Source organism: Mustelus asterias, chromosome 8, assembly GCF_964213995.1.
Source record: "Mustelus asterias chromosome 8, sMusAst1.hap1.1, whole genome shotgun sequence".
Classification (NCBI taxonomy): Eukaryota; Metazoa; Chordata; class Chondrichthyes; order Carcharhiniformes; family Triakidae; genus Mustelus; species Mustelus asterias.
Genome location: NC_135808.1, coordinates 49,784,229 through 49,811,854, shown reverse-complemented (window position 1 = coordinate 49,811,854; position 27,626 = coordinate 49,784,229). Strand labels below are relative to the sequence as shown.

Genomic DNA, 27,626 nt, shown 5'->3' with positions numbered 1-27,626 from the left:
ACAGATGGAGGGACCTCACCCCCATAAGAAAGAAACCAACATAACCAACCCAGACATAACACCACATAGACCCGAAACAATTCCCCAAACCCACAGAAAAACCTCCCACCCTATAAAGAAGAAACCCTCAAACCCAACACCCCCCTTGTCAAGGAACCCCCAGATACTCTCCCCCCACCTAGCCTTCCCCCAGCAACCCACCTACTACCTCTCAGTAAAAGCATCCCCCCACCCCCGCAATCCAGAGACTTACTCAGCAACATGCACACAAAATCTCCCCAGCTCGAAAAAAACAAAAAAAGGAAACCTCTACCTATAGAAACATTCTCCAACACACACATATCACCTTGACATCCACCCCAATCCCTGGGAACACAACGAAAGTCCCCAACCTAACAGCCACCTCCCCCAACACAAACCACCTCAACAAGCATTCCTCCCCAACCACCTAAAATACAGCAGAATCAACGCATCCACTACCTCCTCCTCCAGGGGCACCCACTCTTCCACCCACCCCCCACCAAGCCACCATCTCTCCCACCTGTACACCAAACCACACCCCCGACCCATGTACCTGTGTAGCCTCAGTCCAAAACCCTCTGCACCCGGCAACTAAACCAAATCAGAATCCACCAGATCAAATGACCGGACACTTCAGCAACATTCGCCCCCTGAAGAAATCACACACAGGAAATGTGAACAGGAGCTCGGCAGAAACCCACAAGGAAGAGACCAACCTCACCAACCCCATCTAACCACCTATAGTCATAGAACTATTGAGACATTCAGCCCATAGAATCTGCTGCAACAACAACTACCACTAAAGATGGGTTAGCGTCATTTTCCTACACGGGTTCCAGAACAGGGAATATTAAGAGATCTCAAATGCCCACCCAAATATAAGCTGAAAAGTGCTAAGACTTTAGGCCTCCTCCCTCATGCCCTTGCCCCCCTTTACCTCAAGTTTCTCCTTCCTCTCACATATCCCACAAACAAAAGAATCCCCCTTTTCTCTGTTCCCCCACCACACAAATATACCCCCATCCACCAATCCACACAAAAGACTATCATGAATAAAAATGAAAAACTCCAGGGGACAAGAAGATAACAAGCCACAATATAAGGGCAAGGCATCATAAGAGACAACAAGGGTTGGGGGATGTGAGCCAAACAAAAAGTGGCAGAGCAAGAAAAAAGGGCATGTGTCCTCTCTCTGTCCGACACCAAAACCCATAACCCGCCCTGGCCCCACCAAACACCGACCCAAACCCCAAACTCCGCCCTGACTTTCAAACTCCCCAAACTCCGCCCCCAGCTTTCAAACTCCCCAAACCCTATACCGACGTTCAAACTCCCACCTGACATCCAAACTCCGACCCCAGCTTTCAAACTCCACAAATTCTGCCCCAACATCCAAACTCCACCCGCAACTTTCAAACTCCCCAAAATAACCACCCCAATCTCCTGGGCTCCAGCTCAGTCTCAATGACATGTCTGCAATTTTCTATCAAGTGCATTTGAGGGAACTGCTGCGAGCCAATACAAGACCCCATTAAAGGCCCTAGCACAACAAATAAAACGCAAAACCTCCCAGATGCAAAATGCATTTGGTGAAAAATAATCTTTGTATTTCCATTTAATGGCTCAATAGTTTTTACCTGTCCTTTATACACTGGGAAGCGAGCAGGAAGAGGGTTGAGTTCAACAGAATTTCAAAACCTATTAGAGGGTTCCGCAAACAAAGCAAAGGTTGAAACCCACTGGCCTAACCACAAGTATGAGAAGCATAAAGCACCATAGATATTCCTGAAGCATAAAACAGTATTAAAACATTATAAAGAAGTCATTAAAATTGTTTTACTTATCCAAATACTGTATCTTATATGTTTCCTCCCCCAAAGTACTGTGCTGAATTGATGCTATGAGTTGCCTGGGTCTACTGATAATATTGCTAGACAATTTTGTGACCAAATAACTGATTCCCAGATGGGAGAGGCTGCAAGCCTGAGGTCTTTTGCAGACCCTCCAATAGTGAAGTAGGGATCATGAAGGCCATTAGAAAGACAATTCAGAGAATACCTACGATTTCCTGAAACCTCTCCTCTAGGCATATAAAGTCAGGTGACTATGTTATTAAATGCAGCGTAACTAATCACATAGACAAATGATCGGGGACAGCATGCATTTTTAAAGGTTAGGTCATGACTAACAAAATTAATTGAATATTTTGAGGAGTCACTAATGTGATAGATAAGGCAGTGTCTATGGATTTTATTTTCACGGGTTTTCAGAAGGCATTGTACAAGGAATTGAAGGCAGCCTATTGGCTGGAACAGAAATTGGTTAAGAGTTTGGAGACAACGTGAATAATGGTCATTTCATCAAATTAATAGAATGTGGCTGATGACATCTCCCAGCAATCTGGGCCTTAGGCTTTTGTGATATTTAATGATTGAAGGAAAGAATAGAGAGCTGTACATCTAACTTTGCTGATGACACGAATGTAAGTGCCACAGTTGTATAGTTGGGTACAGGAAGTATTTCTGCAAAGGGTCATTGAATGATTGAGTGGGCAAAACTGTGGCAAGTGGAGTTTAATGTGGGATAGAAACTAGAGGTAACTGTAGGCCATTTGACCCTTCGAGCCTGCTCTGCCATTCATTTTGATCATGGCTGATCATCGAATTCAATATCCTCATTCCCCCTTCCCCCATATCCCTTGATCCCTTTAGTCTCTGGAGCTATATCTAATTTCTTCTTGAAATCAGACAATGTTTTAGCCTCGACTACTTTCTGTGGTGGTGAATTACACACATTCACCACCCTCTGGGTGAAGAAATTTCTCCTCACCTCAGTTCTAAAAGGTTTACCCCTTATCCTCAAAGTATGAACCCTAGTTCTGGACGCCCCCACCACTGGGAACATTCTTTCTGAATCTACCCTGTCTAGCCCTGTTAGCTTCTATGCGATCCCCTCTCACGCTTCTAAACTCTAGTGAATATAATCTTAACCAACTTAGCCTATCTTCATATGACAGACCTGCTATCCCAGGTATCAGCCTGGTAAACCTTTGCTGTACTCTCTCCATAGTAAGGACATCCTTCCTCAGATAAGGACACCAAAGCTGCATACAATACTCCAGGTGTGGCCTCACCAACACCCTCTACAATTGCAGCAAAACATCCCTATCCTCAAATCCTCTCGCTATAAAGGCCAATATACTATTTGCCTTCTTTACTGCCTACTGTACCTGCATGCTTACTTTCAGCGACTGATGCACAAGGACACCAAGGTCTTGCTGAGTATCCAGCACTCTCAATTTACCCACATTCAAGAAATAATGTTTTCCTATTATTGCTACTAAAGTAGATAACCTCACATTTATCCACATTAAACTGCATCTGCCATGCATATGCCACACACTCAGCCTGTCCAAATCACGCTGAAGCATCTGTGCATCCTCCTCACAGCTCATCCTCCCACCCCACTTTGTATCATCTGCAAATTTGGAGATAATACAGTTCCCTCTTCCAAATTTGGAGATAATTCAGTTCCATCTTCCAAATCATTAATATAGGTGAACAGTTGGGGTCCTGGCACAGGTCCCTGTGGAAGCCCATTAATCACTGACTGCCAATCAGAAAATGAATTTATGCCAACTCTTTGCTTCCTATCTGCTAACCAACTTTCTATCCATCTCAAGGCATTACCTGCAATCCCATTGCTTTAACTTTACATACTAGTCTGTAATGCGAGACCTTGTTGAAAGCCTTCTGAAAGTCTAAATAAACCACATCCATTGGTTCTCCTCAGTCAACTCTACTAATTACATCCTCAAAGAATTCCAATAGATTGATCAACCATGATTTTCCTTCTGTAAATCCATGCTGACTTTATCTGATTATACCACTGTCTGTCAAATGCTGAGTTATGAAATCCTTGATAATGGACTCTAATAATTTCCCGACTACCGACATTAGGTTCACAATGCGAGCTCATTCACTTCAGGCTCAAGATATAGGAGTGTTTCCTAAATGGTGAGAAACAGGGATTGCAAGCGAGGAGTGAGATTTAGGACTCCATGTTTTTTAAAATTCTTTTTATGGGAAGTGGGCATCACAGGCATGGGTAACAAATGCTGGCCTAGCCAAATTGTCCTTTAACTGACCTCGCTAGGCCAGCTCAGAGGGCAGTTAGGAGTCACATGTAGGTCAGACCAAGATAACAGGTTTCCTTCCCTAAGGACATTAGTGAACCGGATGGATTTTTATGACAATCAATGTTAGTTCCATCATCACTGAGGCTGGCTTTATAATTCCAGATTTTATTAACTGAATTCAACTTCCACCAGTTGCTATAAGACCATAAGACATAGGAGCAGAATTAGGCCACTCGGCCCATCGAGTCTGCTCTGCCATTCAATCATGGCTGATATTTTTCTCATCCCCATTCTTCTGCCTTTTCCCCCATAACCCCTGACCCCCTTATTATCAAGAACCTATCTATCTCTGTCTTAAAGACATTCAATGACCTGGCCTCCACAGCCTTCTGCGGAAAAGAGTTCCATAGATTCACCACTCTCTGGCTGAAGAAATTCCTCCTCATCTCTGTTTTAAAGGATCGTCCCTTTAGTCTGAGGTTGTGCCCTCTGGTTCGTTTTCCTTACTAGTGGAAACATGCTCTCCACATCCACTCTATCCAGCCCTCGCAGTATTCTGTAAGTTTCAATAAGATCCCCCCTCATCCTTCTAAACTCAACGAGTACAGACCCAGATTCCTCAACCATTCCTCATAGACAGGCTCTTCATTGCAGGGATCATTCTTGTGAACCTTCTCTGGACTCTTTCCAAGGCCAGCACATCCTTCCTTAGACATGGGGCCCAAAACTGCTCACAATACTCCAAATGGGGTCTGACCAGAGCCTTATACAGCCTCAGAAGTACATCCCTGCTCTTGTATTCTAGCCCTCTTGACATGAATGCTAACATTGCATTTGCCTTCCTAACTGCCGACTGAACCTGCACGTTAACTTTAAGAGAATCTTGAACAATGACTCCCAAGTCCCTTTGTGTTTCTGATTTCCTAAGCATTTTCCCATTTAGAAAATAGTCTATCCATCCATAAATCCTTCCAAAGTGGATAACCTCACACTTTTCCACATTGTATTCCATCTGCCATTTCTTTGCCCACTCTCCTAACCTGCCCAAGTCCTTCTGCAACCCTCCTGCTTCCTCAATACTATCTGTCCCTCTAGATATCTTTGTATCATCTGCAAACTTAGCAACAGTGCCTTCAGTTCCTTCCAAATCATTAATGTATATTGTGAAAATTTGTGGTCCCAGCACTGACCCCTGAGGCAGACCACTAGTTACCGGCCTGCATTCTGAAAAAGACCCCTTTATCCCACTCTCTGTCTTCTGCTAATCAGCCAATCCTCTATCCATGCCAGTATCTTATCCTTAACACCATGGGCTCTTATTTAACAGTCTCCTATGCGGCACCTTGTCAAAGGCCTTCTGGAAATCTAAATAAATCACGTCCACTGGTTCTCCTTTATCTAACTTCCTTGTTACCTCCTCAAAGAACTCTAACAGATCTGTCAGACATGACCTCCCCTTGACAAAGCCGTGCTGACTCAATCCTACTTTATCATGCACTTCCAAGTACTCCACGATCTCATCTTTAATAATGGACTCTAAAATCTTGCCAATAACCGAAGTCAGGCTAACAGGCCTATAATTTCCCGTCTGCTGCCTCCCTCCCTTCTTAAACAGCGATGTTATGTTAGCTACTTTCCAGTCCTCTGGGACCCTCCCTGCCTCCAGTGATTGCTGAAAGATCACCACCAATGCCTCTACAATTTCCTCAGCTATCTCTTGGGTATAGTCCATCCGGTCCAGGTGATTTACCCAACTTCAGACCTTTCAGTTTCCCCAGAACCTTCTTCTTACTGATGGCCACTACACTCACCTGTACCCCCTGACTCTCCTGAAGCTCTGGCATCCCACTGGTATCTTCCACCATGAAGACTGATGCAAAGTAACTATTCAGTTCCTCTGCCATTGCTTTGTTTCCCATTATTACTTCTCCAGCCTCATTTTCCAGTGGTCCAATTTTTGCCTCTCTCTTATTTTTTATATATTGAAAAAAAACTCTTTCTATCTTCTTTCATATTACTAGCTAGCTTACACTCATATTTCATCTTCTCCCCCCTTATTGCTTTTTTAGTTGTCCTCTGCTCGCTTTTAAAGGTTTCCCAATCCTCTGGCTTCCCACTAATCCTTGCCACTTAGTATGCTTTTTCTTTTGCTTTTATGATGTCCTTGACTTCTCTCGTCAGGCATGGATGCCTCGACCTCCCCTTCGCATGTTTCCTCCTCCTTGGGATGAATTTCTATTGTGCCTCCCGAATAACCCCCAAAAATTCCTGCCATTGCTGTCCATTGACTGGAATTGTTATAGCTCTAGCTCGTTAGAGGGGTCAGTTTTTGTTCAAAGCGTGCAGGAAGGTTTTTTGACTCAGTATGTAGACAGGCCAACTAGAGGTGAGGCTATATTGGATCTGGTGCTGGGAAATGAGCCAGACCAGGTGCTAGACTTGGAAGTTGGTGTGCATTTTGGTGATAGTGACCACAATTCGGTTACGTTCACCTTAGTGATGGAAAGGGATAGGCATGAACCTCGGGCCAATGGTTTTAGCTGGGGGAAGGGTAATTATGAGGCTATTAGGAGAGAATTAGGAAACATAGGTTGGACTAGGAGATTACAGGGACTGGGAACGTCCGACATGTGGAGTTTTTTCAAGGAGCAGCTACTGCGAGTCTGTGATAGGTATGTCCCTGTCAGGCAAGGAGGAATTGGTAGGGCTAGGGAACCGTGGTGCACCAAAAAAGTTTCTTTGTTGGTTAAAAAGAAAAAGGAGGCTTATGTTCGGATGAGACGTGAGCACTCGGGTAGTGCACTAGAAAGCTTTAGATTGGCTAAGAGGGAGTTGAAGAGCGAGCTTAGAAGGGCTAAAAGGGGACATGAGAAGACTTTGGCGGATAGGGTTAAAGAGAATCCTAAGGCGTTCTATAGGTATGTCAAGAACAGAAGGTTGGTTAGGGCAAGTTTAGGGCCAGTTATAGATGGCAGAGGGAAGTTATGTGTGGAACCGGAGGAGATTGGTGAAGCATTGAACCAATATTTCTCTTCGGTGTTCACGCAAGGGGACATGAATATAGCTGAGGAGGACACTGGGTTGCAAGGGAGTAGAATAGACAGTATTACAGTTGATAAGGAGGATGTGCAGGATATTCTGGAGGGTCTGAAAATAGATAAATCCCCTGGTCCGGATGGGATTTATCCAAGGATTCTCTGGGAGGCAAGAGAAGTGATTGCAGAGCCTCTGGCTCTGATCTTCAGGTCGTCGTTGGCCTCTGGTATAGTACCAGAAGATTGGAGGTTAGCGAATGTTGTCCCATTGTTTAAGAAGGGGAACAGAGACTTCCCCGGGAATTATAGACCGGTGAGTCTCACTTCTGTTGTCGGCAAGATGTTGGAAAAAATTATAAGGGATAGGATTTATAGTTATTTGGAGAGTAATGAATTGATAGGTGATAGTCAGCATGGTTTTGTGGCAGGTAGGTCGTGCCTTACTAACCTTATTGAGTTTTTTGAGAAAGTGACCAAGGAGGTGGATGGGGGCAAGGCAGTGGACGTGGTATATATGGATTTTAGTAAGGCGTTTGATAAGGTTCACCATGGTAGGCTTCTGCAGAAAATGCAGATGTATGGGATTGGGGGTGATCTAGGAAATTGGATCAGGAATTGGCTAGCGGATAGGAAACAGAGGGTGGTGGTTGATAGTAAATATTCATCATGGAGTGCGGTTACAAGTGGTGTACCTCAGGGATCTGTTTTGGGGCCACTGCTGTTTGTAATATTTATTAATGATCTGGATGAGGGTATAGTTGGGTGGATTAGCAAATTTGCTGATGACACCAAAGTCGGTGGTGTGGTAGACAGTGAGGAAGGGTGTCGTAGTTTGCAGGAAGACTTAGACAGGTTGCAAAGTTGGGTCGAGAGGTGGCGGATGGAGTTTAATGCGGAGAAGTGTGAGGTAATTCACTTTGGTAGGAATAACAGATGTGTTGAGTATAGGGCTAACGGGAGGACTTTGAATAGTGTGGAGGAGCAGAGGGATCTAGGTGTATGTGTGCATAGATCCCTGAAAGTTGGGAATCAAGTAGATAAGGTTGTTAAGAAGGCATATGGTGTCTTGGCGTTTATTGGTAGGGGGATTGAATTTAGGAGTCGTAGCGTTATGTTGCAACTGTACACAACTCTGGTGCGGCCGCACTTGGAGTACTGTGTGCAGTTCTGGTCCCCACATTACAGGAAGGATGTGGAGGCTTTGGAGAGGGTGCAGAGGAGGTTTACCAGGATGTTGCCTGGTATGGAGGGGAGATCCTATGAGGAGAGGCTGAGGGATTTGGGATTGTTTTCGCTGGAAAGGCGGCGGCTAAGAGGGGATCTTATTGAAACATATAAGATGATTAGAGGTTTAGATAGGGTGGATAGTGATAGCCTTTTTCCTCTGATGGAGAAATCCAGCACGAGGGGGCATGGCTTTAAATTGAGGGGGGGTAGTTATAGAACCGATGTCAGGGGTAGGTTCTTTACCCAGAGGGTGGTGAGGGATTGGAATGCCCTGCCAGCATCAGTAGTAAATGCGCCTAGTTTGGGGGCGTTTAAGAGATCCGTAGATAGGTTCATGGACGAAAAGAAATTGGTTTAGGTTGGAGGGTCACAGTTTTTTTTTTAACTGGTCGGTGCAACATCGTGGGCCGAAGGGCCTGTTCTGCGCTGTAATGTTCTATGTTCTATGTTCTATGTTCCACCGTCTTCCCTGCGAGGCTCCCTTTCCAATCAACTCTGGCCAGCTCCTCCCTCATGTCTTTTAGTTAGCTTTATTTAATTGTAATACTGTTACATCTCATTCCAGCTTCTCCCTCTCAAACTGCAGGGTTAATTCTATCATATAGTGGTCACTGCTCCCTAAGGATTCCTTCATCTTAAGTTCCTTAATCAAGTCTGCCTCATTACACATCACCAAATCCAGAATTGCCTGTTCCCTTGTAGGCTCTGTCACAAGCTGCTCCAAGAAAACCATCTCTTCGACATTCCACAAATTTCTTTTCTTGGGATCCACTACCTACCTGATTTTCCCAGTCCACCTGCATATTGAAGTCCCCCGTGATTATTGTAATATTGTCTTTTTTATATGCCTTTTCTATCTCCTGATTTATTTTCTGCCCCACATCCCAATTACTGCTACATAACTCCCATCAGGGTCTTTGTACCTTTGCGATTCCTCAACTCTATTCACAGAGATTCTATGCCTTCTGATCCTATATCACTTCTTGCAATCGATTTAACTTCATTCCTTACTAACAATGCAACCCCGCCCCCTTTGCCCATCTGCCTGTCCTCCCGATAGGACACATATCCTTGGATATTTAGATCCCAGCCCTGTTCCCCTTGCTGCCACGTCTCTGTGATGGGATTTGAACCCATGCCTCCAGAGAACGAACCTGGGTCTTTCAATGACATTACCACTCCATCACCTTCTCCCCATGTTCAGAAATAACAAAAGCTAGCAGACAGCCAGGTACAAAGAGAAAAAGCCATCTCAGGAGGGCTGGAATACAAAGGGGTAAAAATTATACTTCAGCTATATAAAGCTCAAGTTAGACCAAATGTGGAGTATTGCAATGTCTTCACACCACCACATTAGATGGTGAAATCACTTATCACCTAGTAAATGCAAGTTTAGCACTCAGCAGGCTCAGGTTTGTAGAGAGTATGGGGTTTGTATTAAAACAAAGGTCAACGTCTATCAGGCAATGGTTCTCACATCCCTTCTCTATGGCTGTGAGGCATGGAGAACCTACCAGTCTCGGTAAAGTGACTAGACACATTCCACCTTCGCTGCTTAAGATCTATCTGCAACATCAAGCAACAGGATAAAATCCCTAACACTGAAGTTTTTGTGAGGTACTGTAGACCTAGCATCAAGAGCATGTTAATCAGAACTCAGTTTCACTGACTCAGCCACGTAGCTCAAATGGAGGATTTCCGCATACCAAAGGAAAGTATTCCACAACCAGCTGAGCTTGGGAACCCTCACCATAGGAGGTCCCAAACTCCAATAAATAAGCCAAACTCAGAGGATGTAATTTGGCTCTCTCTACATGGAAATAAAAACAGTTCTGGACAGATTCAAATGTCATCAAGCAATCTCAGCATTCGAGAATAGAGTCAGATCCCTACAGGGGAAGTCAGCACATCAGCAAGCCAGTGTCTTTTGGAACATGAAGGAATCCATTGAATAGGATGCACTAAAATAAAGCATCAGGAAGTACAGAAAGGTTTACTTAAAAAGTGGGAATGTTGTATTTTGCAGGAGGGGGGGACAAGTTGAGGTTGCACACCAAAATCAATGCTGATAGCACCTGTGGCTGGATCGAGACAGGTAAGTAGGGAGGTGATGTTTCAGCTGTATAGAATCCATCTGGAGAACAATGTTCAGTTTTGGGCACTGGACCTCAGCAGGAATATACTAGGCATCAATAACCCACCAAAATGACACTCAATTCATAAAGGATTAAATTGCGAGGGCAGCATGCATAAAACTTGGTTGATATCCCTTAGGGTTGGCTGAGGAATGATCTAATAGAATGTTTAAAAATGATAAAGGGGTTCAATGGAGTGAAACTCTTTCCTCTGGTGGAGGAATTCAGAATGAGGGAACCTAATCTTAAAATTAGATCTTGGCTAGAATCATAGAATCATAGAAACCCTACAGTGCAGAAGGAGGCCATTCGGCCCATCGAGTCTGCACCGACCACAATCCCACCCAGGCCCTACCCGCTAATCCCTTTTTTTACCCGCTAATTTACCCGCTAATCCACGCATCCCAGGACTCTAAGGGGCAATTTTTAACCTGGCCAATCAACCTAACCCGCACATCTTTGGACTGTGGGAGGAAACCGGAGCACCCGGAGGAAACCCACGCAGACACGAGGAGAATGTGCAAACTCCACACAGACAGTTTCCCGAGCCGGGGATCGAACCCGGGACCCTGGAGCTGTGAAGCAGCAGTGCTAACCACTGTGCTACTGTGCCGCTAATCGGGGTGAAATCGGGAAGCACTTTTTCCACAAAGAAAATCAGGAACTCCCGCTCCCCTAAAAGATTGCACGCTGGTCAACTGAAAATTTTAAGGCTGAGATCTATAAATTTCCATTGGGTGAGAGCATCAAGCAGCTAAAACAGATAAATGGAATTAAGATTCGGCGGCATGGTAGCACAGTGGTTAGCAACTGCTGCCTCACAGCTTCAGGGACCCGAGTTCAATTCCCGGCATGGGTCACTGTCTGTGTGGAGTTTGCACATTCTCCCCGTGTCTGCGTGGGTTTCCTCCGGGTGCTCCGGTTTCCTCCCACAGTCCAAAGATGTGCAGATTAGGTTGATTGGCCATGCTAAATTGCCTCTTAGTGTCCCAGGATGTGTATGTTAGAGGGATTAACAGGGCAAATATATGGGGTTCCGGGGATAGCGCCTACGTGGGATTGTTGTCGGTGCAGGCTTGATGGGCTGAATGGCCTTCTGCACTATAGGGTTTCTATGATAATATGATAGAATGGCACCACAAACTCAAGAGGCTGAATGCCCAATTTCTGTTGGAAACTGTGCACTAAACTTAAGATAGTGCCCATTGTTCTGGAGACCCCCACCAGAGGAAAGAGTTCTCTGTATCTATGCTATTGAATTCCCTTATCTTTTTCAATATCTTAATTAAGTCACCCATCAGTTTTCTATACTCGAGGAAACAAAAGTCTATGCAATTAGTTAGCAGACTTTAATCCTTTTAGCCCTGATATCATTCTGGTTAAGGTACACTGCACTCCCTCTAGTGCCCAATCTGTTCCTCCTAAGATGTGGTACACAGAACTGAATGCGGTACTCCAGATGGAGTCTGACCAATGTTCTGTACAACTGAAGCATAACCGTCACCTCTTTGTATTCTAGGCCTCTTAAAATAAATGCCAACAGCCCATTAGTCTTTCTGATTGATATTTTTGTACCTGGCCACTTCAGTGATTTCGGAAAATGGACCGCTAAACGCTGATGTGGAGATGCCGATGTTGGACTGGAATAAGCACAGTAAGAAGTCTCACAACACCAGGTTAAAGTCCAACAGGTTTATTTGGCAGCACAAGCTTTTGGAGCACTGCCCCTTCATCAGGTGAGTGGGAGTTGCGTTCACAAATAGGGAATATATAGACACAAACTCAATTTACAAGATAATGGTTGGAATGCGAGTCTTTACAGATAATCAAGTCTTAAAGGTACAGACAACGTGACTGGAGAGAGGGTCAAGCACAAGTTAAAGAGGTACTAGTTACATCGATGACATTTTCTTCCTCTGGACTCACGGCGAACAATCATTGAAACAACTATATGAGGACATCAACAAGTTCCATCCCACCATCAGACTCACCATGGACTACTCTCCGGAATCGGTTGCATTCTTGGACACACGCATCTCCATCAAGGACGGTCACCTCAGCACTTCACTGTACCGCAAGCCCATGGATAACCTCATGATGCTCCACTTCTCCAGCTTCCACCCTAAACACGTTAAAGAAGCCATCCCCTACGGACAAGCCCTCCGTATACACAGGATCTGCTCAGATGAGGAGGATCGCAACAGACACCTCCAGATGCTGAAAGATGCCCTTATAAGAACAGGATATGGCGCTTGACTCATCGATCGACAGTTTCGACGTGCCACAGTGAAAAACCGCACCGACCTCCTCAGACAGAGTATCCTTCGTTGTCCAGTACTTCCCCGGAGCGGGGAAGCTCCGACATCTTCTCCGGAGCCTTCAATATGTCACCGATGAAGACGAACATCTCGCCAAGGCCATCCCCACACCCCCACTTCTTGCCTTCAAACAACCGCATAACCTCAAACAGACCATTGTCCGCAGCAAACTACCCAGCATTCAGGAGAACAGTGACCATGACACCACACAACCCTGCCACAGCAACCTCTGCAAGACGTGCCGGATCATCAACACGGATGCCATCATCTCACGTGAGAACACCATCCACCAGGTACAAGGTACATACTCTCGCGACTCGGCCAACGTTGTTTACCTGATACGCTGCAGGAAAGGATGTCCCGAGGCATGGTACATTGGTAAGACCATGCAAGCGCTACGACAAGTGATGAATGAACACCGCTCGACAATCACCAGGTAGGAGTGTTTCCTTCCAGTCGGGGAACATTTCAGCAGTCACGGGCATTCAGCCTCTGATCTTCGGGTAAGCGTTCTCCAAGGTGGCCTTCACGACACACGACAACGCAGAATCACTGAGCAGAAACTGATAGCCAAGTTCCGCACACGAGGACAGCCTCAACCGGGATCTTGGGCTCATGTCACACTATATGTAACCCCCACGACTTGCCTGGGCTTGCAAAATCTCACTAACTGTCCTGGCTGGAGACAATACACATCTCTTTAATTTGTGCTTGGCTCTCTCTCCACTCACATTGTCTGTACCGTTAAGACTTGGTTATCTATAAAGGCTTGCATTCCAACCATTATTTTGTAAATTGAGTTTGTGTCCGTACATGCCCTGTTTGTGAACACAACTCCCACTCACCTGAAGAAGGAGCAATACTCCGAAAGCTTGTGCTGCCAAATAAACCTGTTGGACTTTAACCTGGTGTTGAGAGACTTCTTACTGCCGTTAAAGCCTGACAGCTAGGTGCAGCAGGGAGCAAACCTTTACTCAGTTTTAAATGTATTTAGAGTGAGGAAATGTATAGCTCCTAACTCTACTTAAGTACATATAAAAAAAATATTGCCACTGGGGTAGAAGTAATCATCCAACCAGTACCCTTCACCTTAACAATATCTAACTGTAATTTATACAATTAACATGGAAAACTTCAATGCTCATCTACAGATTCTCATTTGTCATATTTTGAAAATACTCTTGATTTTTCTGGATCCAAAGGCTTTCACTTTCCCTGGTACAACTCTCTTAATGTAACCATGTTCATTTACAACTTCTTGCTTTGATCAGCACTACTTACTATGCTTCTCAACTTCGCATTACCTACAATCTTTGAAAGACAAGTCATTGATTACTACCCAAGGATAACCACCTGTGTGATCAGAGTATATCTCTCTCTCTCTTTATCTCTACTCTCTCTGTCTCCTCCCTATCTTCGGACCAATTTCTAACCCATGTTGCAGGTTTGCCTCAAATTCTGTGCACTTTCATTTTTGCTGACATTCTCTCATGCTGAATCTAATCAAATGACTTCCAGAAGTCCAAATACACAACATCTATGGGCATTGTAATACCCAACATTATTGCAACCTCCTCAAAAAGTTTAAGTTAACCACAAATTTAAGTTAACCACAAATCCCACCAGCAATGGAATCAAGGGTTATGGAGATAAGATAAGAAAGTGAAGTTGAGGATTATCACATCCGATCTCACTGAATGGCGGAACAGACTCAATGGGCCGAATGGCCTACTTCTGCTCCTACGTCTTACGGTCTTATCCCTAAACAGATCAAAATTCTTCAAGAACACAAATCACACTGTTTCTAATGGCACATTCTAATATTTTGCCTACAACTGACAATTCAGCTGACAGCTCCATCGTTACAAGGTTCCTCTTTCTCATTTTCAAGGTTTCTAAACAGTGGGGAGACACTTATAATATTTCAAGCCAATGGTTTAATTTCAAAACAATAGAGTCTTGGCAGAATACAAACGCACCTACAATTTTCTCACCTACTTCTTTTCATAGCCTGAGGAATAAATCCCCAGATCCTGGAGTTTGTCTCCATCTTCAGTGGCATTTTTATTTATATTAACTCCAATAAGTTCCACTCCTTGATTTATGCTTCTGTTCCACTGTACTACTGATATTTTGTTCTCTTCCTCTACAGTGGATAGATACAAAGCACCCATTTAACAAGGCTGCCATTTCCTTATAGTCGATTACAGTCTGCATCTTTCATGGGTCCAGATTTCCCTTGCTATTCATTCTCTTACTTTATATTCCTAAAAACACTATTTAGCTTGCAAGACTTTTTCATACACCTCTCCGCAGCTGTCAATGCTGTGTATCCTTTAATTCTTTTTAAAATATCTGTCCTCAGAATAATAAAAGCAAAATTCTGTAGATGCTAGAAATGTGAAACAAAACAAAGTGTTGGAAAAACAGAGGGTCTGGCAGCATCTATAGAGAGAGAAAAACAGAGTTAGCATTCTGAGTTAAATGACTACTTCGGAACTCCAAAGAAGTTCTAAAGAGTCATTCAACCCCAAAGTTTAGCTCTGTTTCTCTCTCCAGGAATGCTGCCGGATGTGCTGGGTTTTTTTCAGCACTTTCTCTTTTTATTTCTGGCTTTCTTTGCATTTCTATATGCATGAACAACCGCTTAGTTTGTTGAACAAATTCCACTGGCCTTGGATTCTTCTAAATATGTATCAAAAACCCAATTACACACACTCAGTTCTGAACATTTTAAAACAAACCATCCTGTTCTCTTAAACATGGGTCTTTCCAGCATGAGAAGTATCCACTAGACTTTCCTGAATGGACACACATCTTCCCATTCCTCAAAATTACATCAAATTTAAAGGCACAAAACGATCAGATCACAACTGCTGCACAAAACCCATAACAAAATCAATAGGTCTGAAGTTAACTGAAGATGAAGTTTACTGCTAAAACATGTTAAAAAGGCTTACCATCAAACCAAAGTGAAGCTGATGTCAATGGAAAAACAGCAAATTCGAAATCACAAAACTTTTCAGAATGGCAATGTTGTAGAGAAGCAGAGAAAAAGAGAGAGAACATTTCCCTGTGGGAGACTGAAGGCTAGGCATGGCTAGTATATATGAGCGAAGAACTGGAAGTAGTTGAAAGGATGTGGTGTTCATAAAGATGCAGCAACAGGGGAGTGTAACAAATGAGCTTTCTCAGTCACAATTTTAACCATTGGTCGATGTATTTTAATAAATATGCAGAAAGAGAAGGGAAATAGGTAGTCACTTTAAATATTGGTTACTACAAGAATTGCAGTAGATTATGCTTCCCTGAGGGCTGTAGAAGTTACACTGCATGGTTAATACATCTGTAGGTTACTGTAATTAAATAAGTGGTTTCTTTAGTATTCTAATGTTTGTTAACTGTTAAGCCATTAGCCTTGCTCTGTTCAAAAAGCTTCATGATTTCAATCTGTATGAATATTTATATCTCAGCCTCAGGGACTGGCAGCTTGATAACTCTGCACCCCAGTAAACACATGAATCACAAAGTGATCAGTCAAATCTTAGTATGAGTGACAGATTTCTTTTGTTTTGATGAACGCTGCTTTGATTCTCTTTTTCTTCTCGAAGAGAAGATACGCGTCATTCATTGCCTGATGCTGATTAAATTCTGACGAAGGCCCCATACACTCGGACCATCATAACCAATCCTTTCTCTTCACAGCCTTATTTCCAGCATTGCTTTGCTCCCTATTCTTCAATTCTCGAGCGCATATTGAAAAGAGGGGCAAGAGGGTGGTCGAGGGGCTCAAGTGACTCCAGAGAAGGCCATGCACCAAATCGATAAAACATTTTGTCAAGGGACCTCATCAGGTTAACTATACTGAAATCGTCTTCATGGGCTAATTTATTTCCAACATTTGGGAAGAACCATCAAATTCTGTATATCACTGTAATTCTGTTGCTTGTCGTTTGCTGCTTATCTACTTGGTATTAATATATCTGCTTAGTCATTTATAGCCTAAGCCATAGTATGACTGTTTATTCAGGTGCACTCACCAACATAACACTTCAAATTAATTCACTGCATGTGACTGTGGTTACACTCAGAAGTAAGAAGTTTGACAACACCAGGTTCAAGTCCAACAGGTCAAACCTGTTGGACTTCAACCTGGTGTTGTTAAACTTCTTACTGTGTTTACCCCAGTCCAACGCCGGCATCTCCACATCATGGCTACACTCAGAAGTAGTTTAACAACACCAGGTTAAAGTCCAACAGGTTTATTTGGTAGCAAAGCCACACCTGAAGAAGGGGCTCAGAGCCTCGAAAGCTTGTGTGGCTTTTGCTACCAAATAAACCTGTTGGACTTTAACCTGGTGTTGTTAAACTTCTTACTGTGTTTACCCCAGTCCAACGCCGGCATCTCCACATCATGACACTCAGAAGTGACAGGGAGCTAAATACATTCAGCTCCTCCATTCATTTAGCTGTTAAATTACTTTTTCACAAAAAGAGCTGGCAGATTTAGATAAAAGGTTATAAATAATTTATGGTTTCTGCTTTTGATACTGCAAGTTTATTCTGAAAGCTATAATAATTTTAGCACTCAAAGGGTCAGAATACGGTACTTACAGCTTCTTTGATCTCACAGCAGAACACATGAAGCTGGAACTCATCTGTACTGCAGTAACTTTCGGTAAACGCAAAGCAATTGCTCTCCAAAGTCCCATCGACACCTCGGACACAGAACAACACTGTATATATCGGAAACGCAGCTATCTCCGTGGTCGTAGCCTGGTCTATTATCCTGAAGTGGGAGGGAAACAAAGACAATGATGCAAAAACTCAGTTTAAAGACAGTGAAAACAATGGTTGACAAGAGCTTTCTTTTCATATAGAAACATTTTAAAGTGTGAAGACTCCACGCCCAAGATTAATTAGCCCTGATCGAGAAAGGTCAACTTTTCCTTTTTACCGAAAGCAGCATTTATTCTTGTGATCTACAAATGTTCACATGATCCTGAATTAAACACCCTACTCAGAAGAATCTCAGAATCTAAAAGCATAGAAAACCAAGCCGTTCATCATGCCTGTGCCACTTCCTTGAGTGTGCTATCAAATTAATCCCACCCCTCCCTATTCTTTCCTCAGAGCCCCCAAACTTCTCCTTTCTAAATGCATGTTCAATTCCCTTCTGACAAGTTAATCTGGCTGTTAAAAAGAATCCTAGCTTTTAAATAAGAGGATAGAGGGCAAAAGCTTATGGGAGTCACAGTTTATGAAGGATGATAGGCCTATGAGGAAATTCACAGGAACAATACCGGTGACAAGATTTTTCAGTTACATGGAGCCGAGAGTACCTGGAGCTGTTCCTCTCAGATTTAATCGGAGTTCAAAATTATGAACGGTTTCCATATGTATAAACCAGGAGAAGCCGCTTCCAGTCACTAGATAATAGTTGGACCAAAATCCACTCCCCCCTCCTCCCCCAACATAACTGTGGGTGCAGCTTTTCATACAGGCTGTTCACCACCAACATCTCAAGAGCAATTGGGAATGGGCAACAAATGCTGGCCTCGTCAGCAATGTTCACATCCCATGGATGAATAGGAAAAGTAACCAAAGGACACAAATGCAAGGTCATTGGAGAAAGAATCAGAGGGGTAATGAGAATTTATTTCACACAGCAAGTTATGATGATCCGGAATGCACTGTTTGAAGGTTTTATTTTAACTACAACTAGTAGTTTTTTCATGGGCACCATTACTGATATAAAAACAACACCAAGGACGCTAGAAACGTGAAACAAAAACAAAGTGCTCCGCCTCAGAGGTGAAGGAGATTGGGGTCATGGAATATTTTTAAGATGGAGGTAGATAGATTCTTGTTAGGCAAGAGACTCAAAAATTATTGGGGATAGATGAGAATGTGAAACTCAAAATACAAATAGATTAGCCATGATCTTATCACCTGGCGGAGTAGGCTTGAGGGGCGGAATAACTTACTCCTAATTTCATTTGTACTGGAAAAACTTAGGAGGTCGAGGAGCATCCATGAGAACACTCTCAAGGCCTGCCGAGCTTTTCCAACACTTTCCTTTTTTATTACACCATTACTGGCATTAAATTCCAGATTTAATTTTAATTTATGTATCCCACTGCCGTGGTATGATTTGAACTCTTAACACCAGCTCACTAGTCCAGGAACAATGCGACCATAAGTCACAAGCAAATTCAATATAATTTCCAAATGTGAACTAGACACACACAGAGAACTAGAAAGAAAACCTAGTATTGGTAATGGTAACCACAAAGTTACTGGAATGTCTTAAAAACCCACTAGTTCAGTACTGTCATTTAGGGAAGGAAATCTGTCCTCTTTATCTGATTTGGCCTATTTTCGTCCTTGGGCTTGCAACAATGTGGTTGACATAGCAACATAAGAAATGGGAGGAGTAAGTTATTCAACCTCTCGAGCCTGCTCCACTATTTAATAAGATCTGATTGTGGCCTTAACTCCACTTTCCTTACCTGCCCCCTATAACCATTGACTCCCTCGTCAATCAAATCTGTCCAACTCAGCCTTGAATATATTTAATATCCCAGCTTCCATTGCTCTCTGTGGAAGAGAATCCCAAACAGTAACTGAGATCCCTCCTCATCTACGTCTTAAATGGAAGATGCTTTATTCTGAAACTGTGGTAACCAAAACTGCACACAACGCACTGGTCTCACCAATGCCCTGTACAGCTGTAGCACGACTTCCCTTCTTTTATACCCTATCCCCATTGCAATAAAGGCCAACATTCTATTTGTCTTCTGCTACGATCCGATTAGGAACCATGAACATTTAGAGAAATCCAAACATGGAATTTGAACCAATTGATGTAAGCCACAAAATTCAAACCAAGATTAAGCTTGCCTTGAATTCCATGAAGTGAATGATAAAGTATATTTGTTGCTCTGCTCATAGAGCAGGACTAGCTAACTATCATTTACTTTGACTATCTCTTAGAGAGCTGCAAAAAACATCAGGTCCAAGTTGCAACTAACATTCAGCAAACACCCAGATAAGCTGAAACCAGAGAACGTCCCTCAGCTCCACTATCTCCATGGGTTGGGATCCTCCTTTGGGATGTCTTCAAACACCTTTAAATTCCCAAAACAAAAGCATCTTTCTGCCCTTACCCCAAAGGTGGCAACATGGTGGTTTACAGATGGGATGGGTGAAGTTGGAGAGTGACCCTGTGAATCTTCAACATTTACTGCAGACCCTAATCTCAAGGCATCAAGTCAAACATAAGAAAGGAAAACTCCTCCAGTTTACCACTTGCTGCCCTCCTACTGATGATCGCTTTATGTTGAACACTACTTGGAAGAAACATGAGAACAGCAAAAGCACAGATCGCACTCAATTTTCATCAACGAGTGGCTCAGTATAATGACCACTGAAAGACATAGCTTTTAGACTAGGCCTGCAGCAAATTGTGGGAGAACCAACATGAGGGATAAACCTACTTCACTCTGTCTCACTAGTTTACCTGGCATAGATGCATCAGTCCACAACAATATCAGTAGGAGTGATCACTACACAATCATTGTGGAGATCCAGACCCAACTTCAAGAGAAGGACACCCTCTATCGTATTGAATGACACTGCCACTGTGCTGAATGAGATAGACTCAGATCAGATCCAGCAGCTCAAAACTGGGCATCCATAAGATTCTGTGAGCCACTAGCAGCAACAGAATTATATTCCACATGATCTGTAACTTCATGGTCCAACCTAGTCCTCCAATAATTACCATCAAACTAGGCGACCTAGTTCAATGAAGGGTGCAGGAAAGCATGCCAGGAACAGAACGAGGCATATCTCAGAATGAGGTGCCAACCTGATGACACTAGAACACGTGTCAACATGCACATGAAACAACGGAAGCAGCGTGTTACAGCCAGAGCTAGGTGATCCCACAATCAGCTGATTGTCCATTTGTGAATGGTTGACCTGTTGCAACAGGTTTTCAAGCAGCAGAGGCGGCGGCTATTTGGCTCAACTGCCCTTCAATGACGCTTTGAAAGGCTTACGTAGTTAGCTCCGCACTTTGGACGGCACGGTGGCACAGTGGCAAGCACTGCAGCCTCACAGCTCCAGGGACCTTGGTTCGATTCCCAGCTTGGGTCACTGTCTGTGTGGAATTTGCACATTCTCCCCGTGTCTACATGAGTTTTCTCCCACAGTCCAAAGATGTGTGGTTTAAGTGCATTGGCCATGCTAAATTGCCCCTTAGTGTCATGGGATGTGCAGGTTAGAGGGATTGGCAGGGTAAATGTGTGGGATAGCCCACCTACTGATACTGCAGAAGGTTAATTGCTCCTAATTATTGGAGTGTTTGTTTTAATCTAGGCTAATGTATTGTTACACTTAAATTGTTTCCTGGGATTTCAGGGTAGGGTTTAATTAGGGTGTGTGTCGCGAGCGCGTGTCGCGAGCGCGTGTCGCGAGCGCGTGTCGCGAGCGCGTGTCGCGAGCGCGTGTCGCGAGCGCGTGTCGCGAGCGCGTGTCGCGAGCGCGTGTCGCGAGCGCGTGTCGCGAGCGCGTGTCGCGAGCGCGTGTCGCGAGCGCGTGTCGCGAGCGCGTGTCGCGAGCGCGTGTCGCGAGCGCGTGTGGGGCTCGGCTTACAGAGGGAAAAGAAGGAGGCAGTTGCAGATTGAATTTGAAAAGGAGCAGTAGCTCTTTTTCCTCTCCCCTTTTCTGGAAATTGAAGTCTGGAACCTGCTAGAAAATGGGTGTGTTTCTCCAAAGATCTGCAAAAGACAAGAGGTGCTTTCTCCCCTTCTCTCACTGCATGTCTGCTGTGTGAAGACAGGTTTTCCTCTGGAGGCTGCTGTCTGAGAGTCAGAAGACGGGTGTCTCTCTGTTTCTGTGTCCACAAGGGTTAATAGGCTGGAGGAATAGGAATTCACACATCTGTTTCTTGCTAACTGATACTGAAGAGGAATTTACGTCTATGATGAATATTGCTTAAATTGCAACTAATAGAAATAGCTAGCAGTTAAGAATTATATTTAGCATGTTTAAGTATTCAATTGGTCAAATTTATATTATTCTTTTTTGTTATATTTTAATTGTGTTGTTAAATAAAGTTTGTTTTAATAAAACGTGCCTAGTGGGTCAACAAAATCACACCCGGAGCGAGACAGTTTATGTTCACACTTAATTCAAAATCAAAAAAAAAATAGTTGGGGTCTAAGCTAACTTCATAATATATCTTGGAGTTTCTCAGCTGGTCCCTAACACATGATCCCCATGTTGAACATTGACAGAGATCCAACACAAGCATAAAAAGACAACGCGAAAGCATTCACAACGAACTTCTGCCAGAAGTGCCGAGTGGCTGATCCATCTCAGCCTCTTCCTGAGGGCCCCACAATCTCAGATTCTAATCTTCAGCCAATTTGATTTACTCTCATGTCATCGAGAAATGGCACACTCGATACAAAAAAGGTTGTGAGCCCCTGACGACACCACAACTGCTGTGTTGAAGTCACATGCTACAACTACTTGTGTCTCTAACCATGAAACTGATCAGCATTGTGGAAAATTGCCCAGGTTGTGCCCTGCTCAGAAAACAGACAAACTCAATCTGGCCAATTACTGCCAGACTTATGTGAATTCCTGTTCCTCCAGCCTTTTAACCCTTCTGGACAGAGATAGAGAGAGACACCCATCTTCTAACTCTCAGACAGCAGCCTCCAGAGGAAAACCCGTCTTTACACAGCAGACATCCAATAAGGGGAAGAAAACACCTCTTGTTTTTTGCAGGCCTCTGGAGAAAGATACCATTTTCTAGCAGATTCCAGACTTCAATTTCCAGAAAAGGAGAGAGTGGAAATAGAGCTACAGCACCTTTTCAAATTCAATCTGCAACTGCCTGCTTTTTCCATCTGTAAACCAAGTCCTACCCACCCACATGACAATCAACCTAATTAAACCCTACTCTGAGTCTACTCTCAATCAATAGCGAAGTACTGGAAAGTCACCAGAGTGCTATCAGGAAGTACTTACTAATAACCTACCTACCAATTGGGGCTCTACCAGGACCATTCAGTTGGAGATCTCACTGAATAGCTCTTTCAAAGGACAGGTTCCAGGCTGAATGGCCTCTTCCTGTGCTGTATAATTCTATGAAAATCTATTAATCCAAGCCAACCATATACAAGCTGTACCATTTCCAAGATGCACTGAATAACTTACCAAGGCTCCTTCAACAACACATTCCAAATCCACAACCTGAAAGGACAAGGGTAGCAGATGCATGGGAACACCACCACCTGTAGGTTCCCCTCCAAGCCACTCATCATTCTGACTTGGAACAATATCACTGTTCCTTCATAATACAAATTCCCAGTGGATTGCTTTTACATATTCCCTGAAAATTATTATTTCTAGAATAGAAACATTAATTAGATTCTTGAGGGACTTACTAAACTGAAAATAAATGGCTCTTGATGTACAACTTGATCATACCTCCTCAAAGAGAATTAAGTAAATTTAAACCAGCGTTACCGCTTGCTTCATTCTCTAAACAAAGTAATCCAGACATATGACCCAACAAGCAAATCAGAAACAACAACCTGTCAAAGGTTAACATAAATCGACCTTCTCTTCCCATCCAAAACACCAACAGTCTTTAATAGAAACAGAACATTCCCGAAATACTCAACAGGCCAGGCAGTCTCTGTGCAAAGTGAGAAGCATTCTTTCACATTGATGGCCTTTCATCAGACCTTCCTAGGACACTTAGCAATGAACAGAAGAGAGGCCATGAAACACTGCCAAGAGAAATGTGCCTAAACAAGTTGGGAAAGGTGCAAAGTGCCAGCCCTATCTTTGAGACGACGATGATGCCAGGTGATTCAAGAAGCTCCAACCCAGAACTTGATTATCTAGACTGGTACTTGCCAATGTTGTACAAGATGTTAAACCAAGGCCCTATCCAACTTCTCAGTTGAAAAACTCTATGCTATCTGAAGAGCAGCAGTAGATTTCTCTGGGTTTGGCGGGAACCACGTATCCCTCACAATCACTACCAGATACAGCTAACCGATCTTTCATCTCACTTCAGTTTGTGGAAGCTTGATGTGTGCAAATTGGCTGCTAGATTTCCACATTACAACAGTGAATAATTCAAAGTAAGTGTGGGACATCCTGAGAATATGTAAGATTTCATATGAGCCCAAGTCTTTTTTCCAGCTGAAGATACAGATCTTCAAAGGGAGACAGAAGCAAGATATAACTTAGGGAGGTAGTGTCAGAAGACAGGCATGTTGTGAGTGAAGGATTAGCCAAGAACAGAACAGGAAAAGCAGCAAAGGTCAAGCAGTCATGTTGCAGAGGTGCACATTTTTACAGTAACTTCATTGCAGTGTTAATGTAAGCCTACTTGTGACACTAATAAATAAACATTAAAACTTTAATTAAAACACATTGCTATAGGAAACCACTCAAACATAAGGAACTCTAAATTAATATGTTGAGATACAGAGAAGCAGTAGACTTAGGAATGAATGGAGACAATTGGAATGTACAATCCACTGTACAAGAGAACAGGAGCTGCAATTTTAGGATTCATTGGAAACGGTGAAGGAAGCGAGGTAAGAGTGCTCAAGAATTCAATCCTCGACATGAAGAAAAAATGATAATTGAGGGAGAAAAGCACTATGTGCATGAAGACAAAATGGTTGAACAATCTTGGCTTCTGACCAGTTCTCAGGGTACAAACACCAGACCTAGTGCAATGTTGAGGGAAGTAGGTGCTGTCCCAAAAGTAATGGGTCTTGTGGAAGCAAACTACTCAGCCCAAGTCTTCAAGCTGGATAAAAAGATAGTAACAGCCTTGGGTGTCGATGGTGAAGACAGAGAGAGAGAGACAGAAAGAGTTGGGTTTTATCCACAAACTTGCGAACATTGATGCACATACATGAATAGCACTGGGAGGTAAGCATTTGGTGAAAAATATGATTTTTTCAGATATGATGTCGGAGGCATATCACAGTTACCCATTTAGGCATAGCCATGAATTCTCTCAAAGAGGAAAGTTGCTGGGATATGTGCAAATGGAGCTAAGTGACCACAGCAGCAGAAAGATGGACAGCAGAGGAGAGATGGTAGAGAAGAATCAACTGGTAAGCAGAGGTCAAGGAGTTGAGTTTTACCAAAAACACAATTTGTGGAAAATTTCCTATAATGTGTTGCATATGACCAAAGATGGTGAGTAACATACCTTCAACTGTCTCACTTAATTCAGCTAAATGTGATGCACCGACTGTGAGAGAGTACTAGAGTTTGGAATGGGTAAAAAAAATTCAATATATAAAGACATATGGAAAACCATTCTCAACCATTAACCATGGTTTGACCTTTTTTATCATTACACCAGTTTATCAATCTTTCTCTCCATTTCTGTGGACAGGGATCGCAGACTAAATTTTTTGCTGCAATCTCACTTGCAAAAATAACAGCATTGCATCCATACTCCATAGTTTAAACAAAACAACTCTACAACTATACAAAGAGGCATAATTACTAGTCGAACTTGTGGAGCTCACATCGCCAGACAGATCCAAGGAATTCAGATATGCTATCTTACAGATAGTGAATAGGAAAATAAAACAGCATGCAAAAGTGTGGATTTGAACCATGCTGCCAAAGCTTGAGAAGGGGATGCCCTACAACTGGCAACAATGAAAATCATTTCGAGAACAGAGCAAGCGAGCTAATCTGCAGAAAACTTAAAAAAGGTCATGTAGTCCTTCAAAGTCTACTGACCATTACTTCAAAAACAACACTGCCTGGATGCTAGATTTGAGGGAAATGGCAGAAGGTGAGTTTAAAAAGTCTGAGCATCACAAATGCTTAAATCGGTGGAGTATAAACCATTGAACTGCAATTTTTAATAAGGAAGTCAACAAGTACGCCTCAGTATTTTTTCAAATAATTAGTTATTTTTAACAGGTAAAAACATAATGTCGCCAAATTTCTGCACACAGTTTACAGAATAATGCACAAAATTATCAGAGAGCTAAAAACCACAGTCTAACATTACAAAACTCTCTGAACATTCCTGCACAATTCGAAGCGCCAATCACTATATATTTAGCAATTTACCTAGTTAGTAGGTGGAACACAGTTTTTCCTGACAACAGCCATTATCCATCCAACGCAGGTCATAATATTTGTTTTACTCTGTTTACTGGGTAAATGTTGACCGTGTCCTTAAAGCCTGTTTGGCTGTGTTAGTAACACTCTTGCCTCAGAGTCGAACCACATAATCACCGACACTTCAGTGTACTCTGCTGAGGGAGTGTTGCATTGGCAGGTGAGAAGTTACACTTGATCTGGTAAACATTTAAGGTCCAAAGATGACACAAAAAAAGCAGGAATTTTTCCCAATGCCCTGGGAAACATCTCCCCCTCAACAAACACCAGGCTAACTGTTTATTTATCTTATTTGTTGTCGTGGGACTTTGCTCCGAAACATTGATTACCACTTTTGTCTACGAAACAGTCACTGCATTTCAAAAGTAATTTTTTGATTGTGGAGCACTTGTAGACATCCTGAGGATGACAGAACTGCTTTGTAACTGCAAGTCTGTTCCTTGATTGCTCAGAAAAATGACCAACCTTTCCTGACTATTAATTCAAAACAGGGGATCTTGTACTTTGAATATTTATAAAGCGTTCCCCAAGCTCGCTCCCCACACCTCTGTGGTTTGACAATAAAATATAAAGAATGATAGCAAGAGAAATAGTGTATGCTGGACAAGCTGAATCCAGTCACTGGCTGCTGTCATCCTCCAGTCCATTCTCCCCAACAATAATTTGCATTTATGTAGCATCTTCACAACTTAACATCTCTGCAAAATGCCTTGGTATGTTCTATCAGACAACTGCTAACACCACAACCTTACAGAGAGATAATTAAACCAGTTAATCAAAGGGAAGGAGGGAGGGGAGAATTTGAGAGAGAGTGCTGGCGGGGGAGAGGGGCCCACCCTATGGGGAGAGAGGTGCCACACCCACCCACCCACGAACCTCCGAGGAGAATGGGGGGGTGGGGGGGGAAAGAGGAGGGGAGGATGACCTCCAGGAGGAGGAGGGCAGGGGGAACCCCCGGGGAGAGGGGGGGGGGGCGAGGGGAACCCCCAGGGAGAGGAGGGGGGTGGGGGGAACCCCCGGGGAGAGGATGGGGGCACGGGGGAACACCCAGGGAGAGCATGGAGGAACCCCCGGGGAGAGGAGGGGGTGGGGGGAAGCCCCGGGGAAGGGGGGGGGGAGAGGGCGGGGGAACCCCCAGGGAGAAGAGGGAGCGGGGGGGAACCCCCTGGGAGAAGAGGGAGCGGGGGGGAACCCCCTGGGAGAGGAGGGAGCGGGAGGAACCCCCGTGGAGAGGAGGGAGCGGGGGGTACCCCCGTGGAGAGGAGGGAGCGGGGGGTACCCCCGTGGAGAGGAGGGAGCGGGGGAACCCCCAGGGAGAGGAGGGAGCGGGGGAACCCCCAGGGAGAGGAGGGAGGAGAGAATTCCGGGTGGGGAGGGAGGGAGGGGACCTTCGGGAAGAGGTGGTGCGGGGGTGTGAAGAGAAGAAGAGGGTGGAGGAGCGCGTGGAGGAAAAGGGAGAGACAGGGAAGAGAGAGTGAGAGGGCGTGAGGGGGAAGAGAGAGAGAGAGAGCAAGCATGTGCAAGAGAGAGATGGAGAGGCGAGAGTGGGGGA

The 27,626-nt window shown here is 43.8% G+C and overlaps 1 protein-coding gene across 1 annotated transcript in view; it reads right to left on the bottom strand.

Moving 5' to 3' along the window:
• The window catches only part of LOC144497728 (rab GTPase-activating protein 1-like), a 421,278-nt gene that overhangs the window by 327,809 nt on the left and 65,843 nt on the right, over positions 1–27,626 (bottom strand). Inside the window, exon 5 of the mRNA XM_078219169.1 lies at positions 17,489–17,663. Coding sequence (XP_078075295.1) covers positions 17,489–17,663 — 175 coding nt within the window. The remainder of the gene's footprint in view (positions 1–17,488; positions 17,664–27,626) is intronic.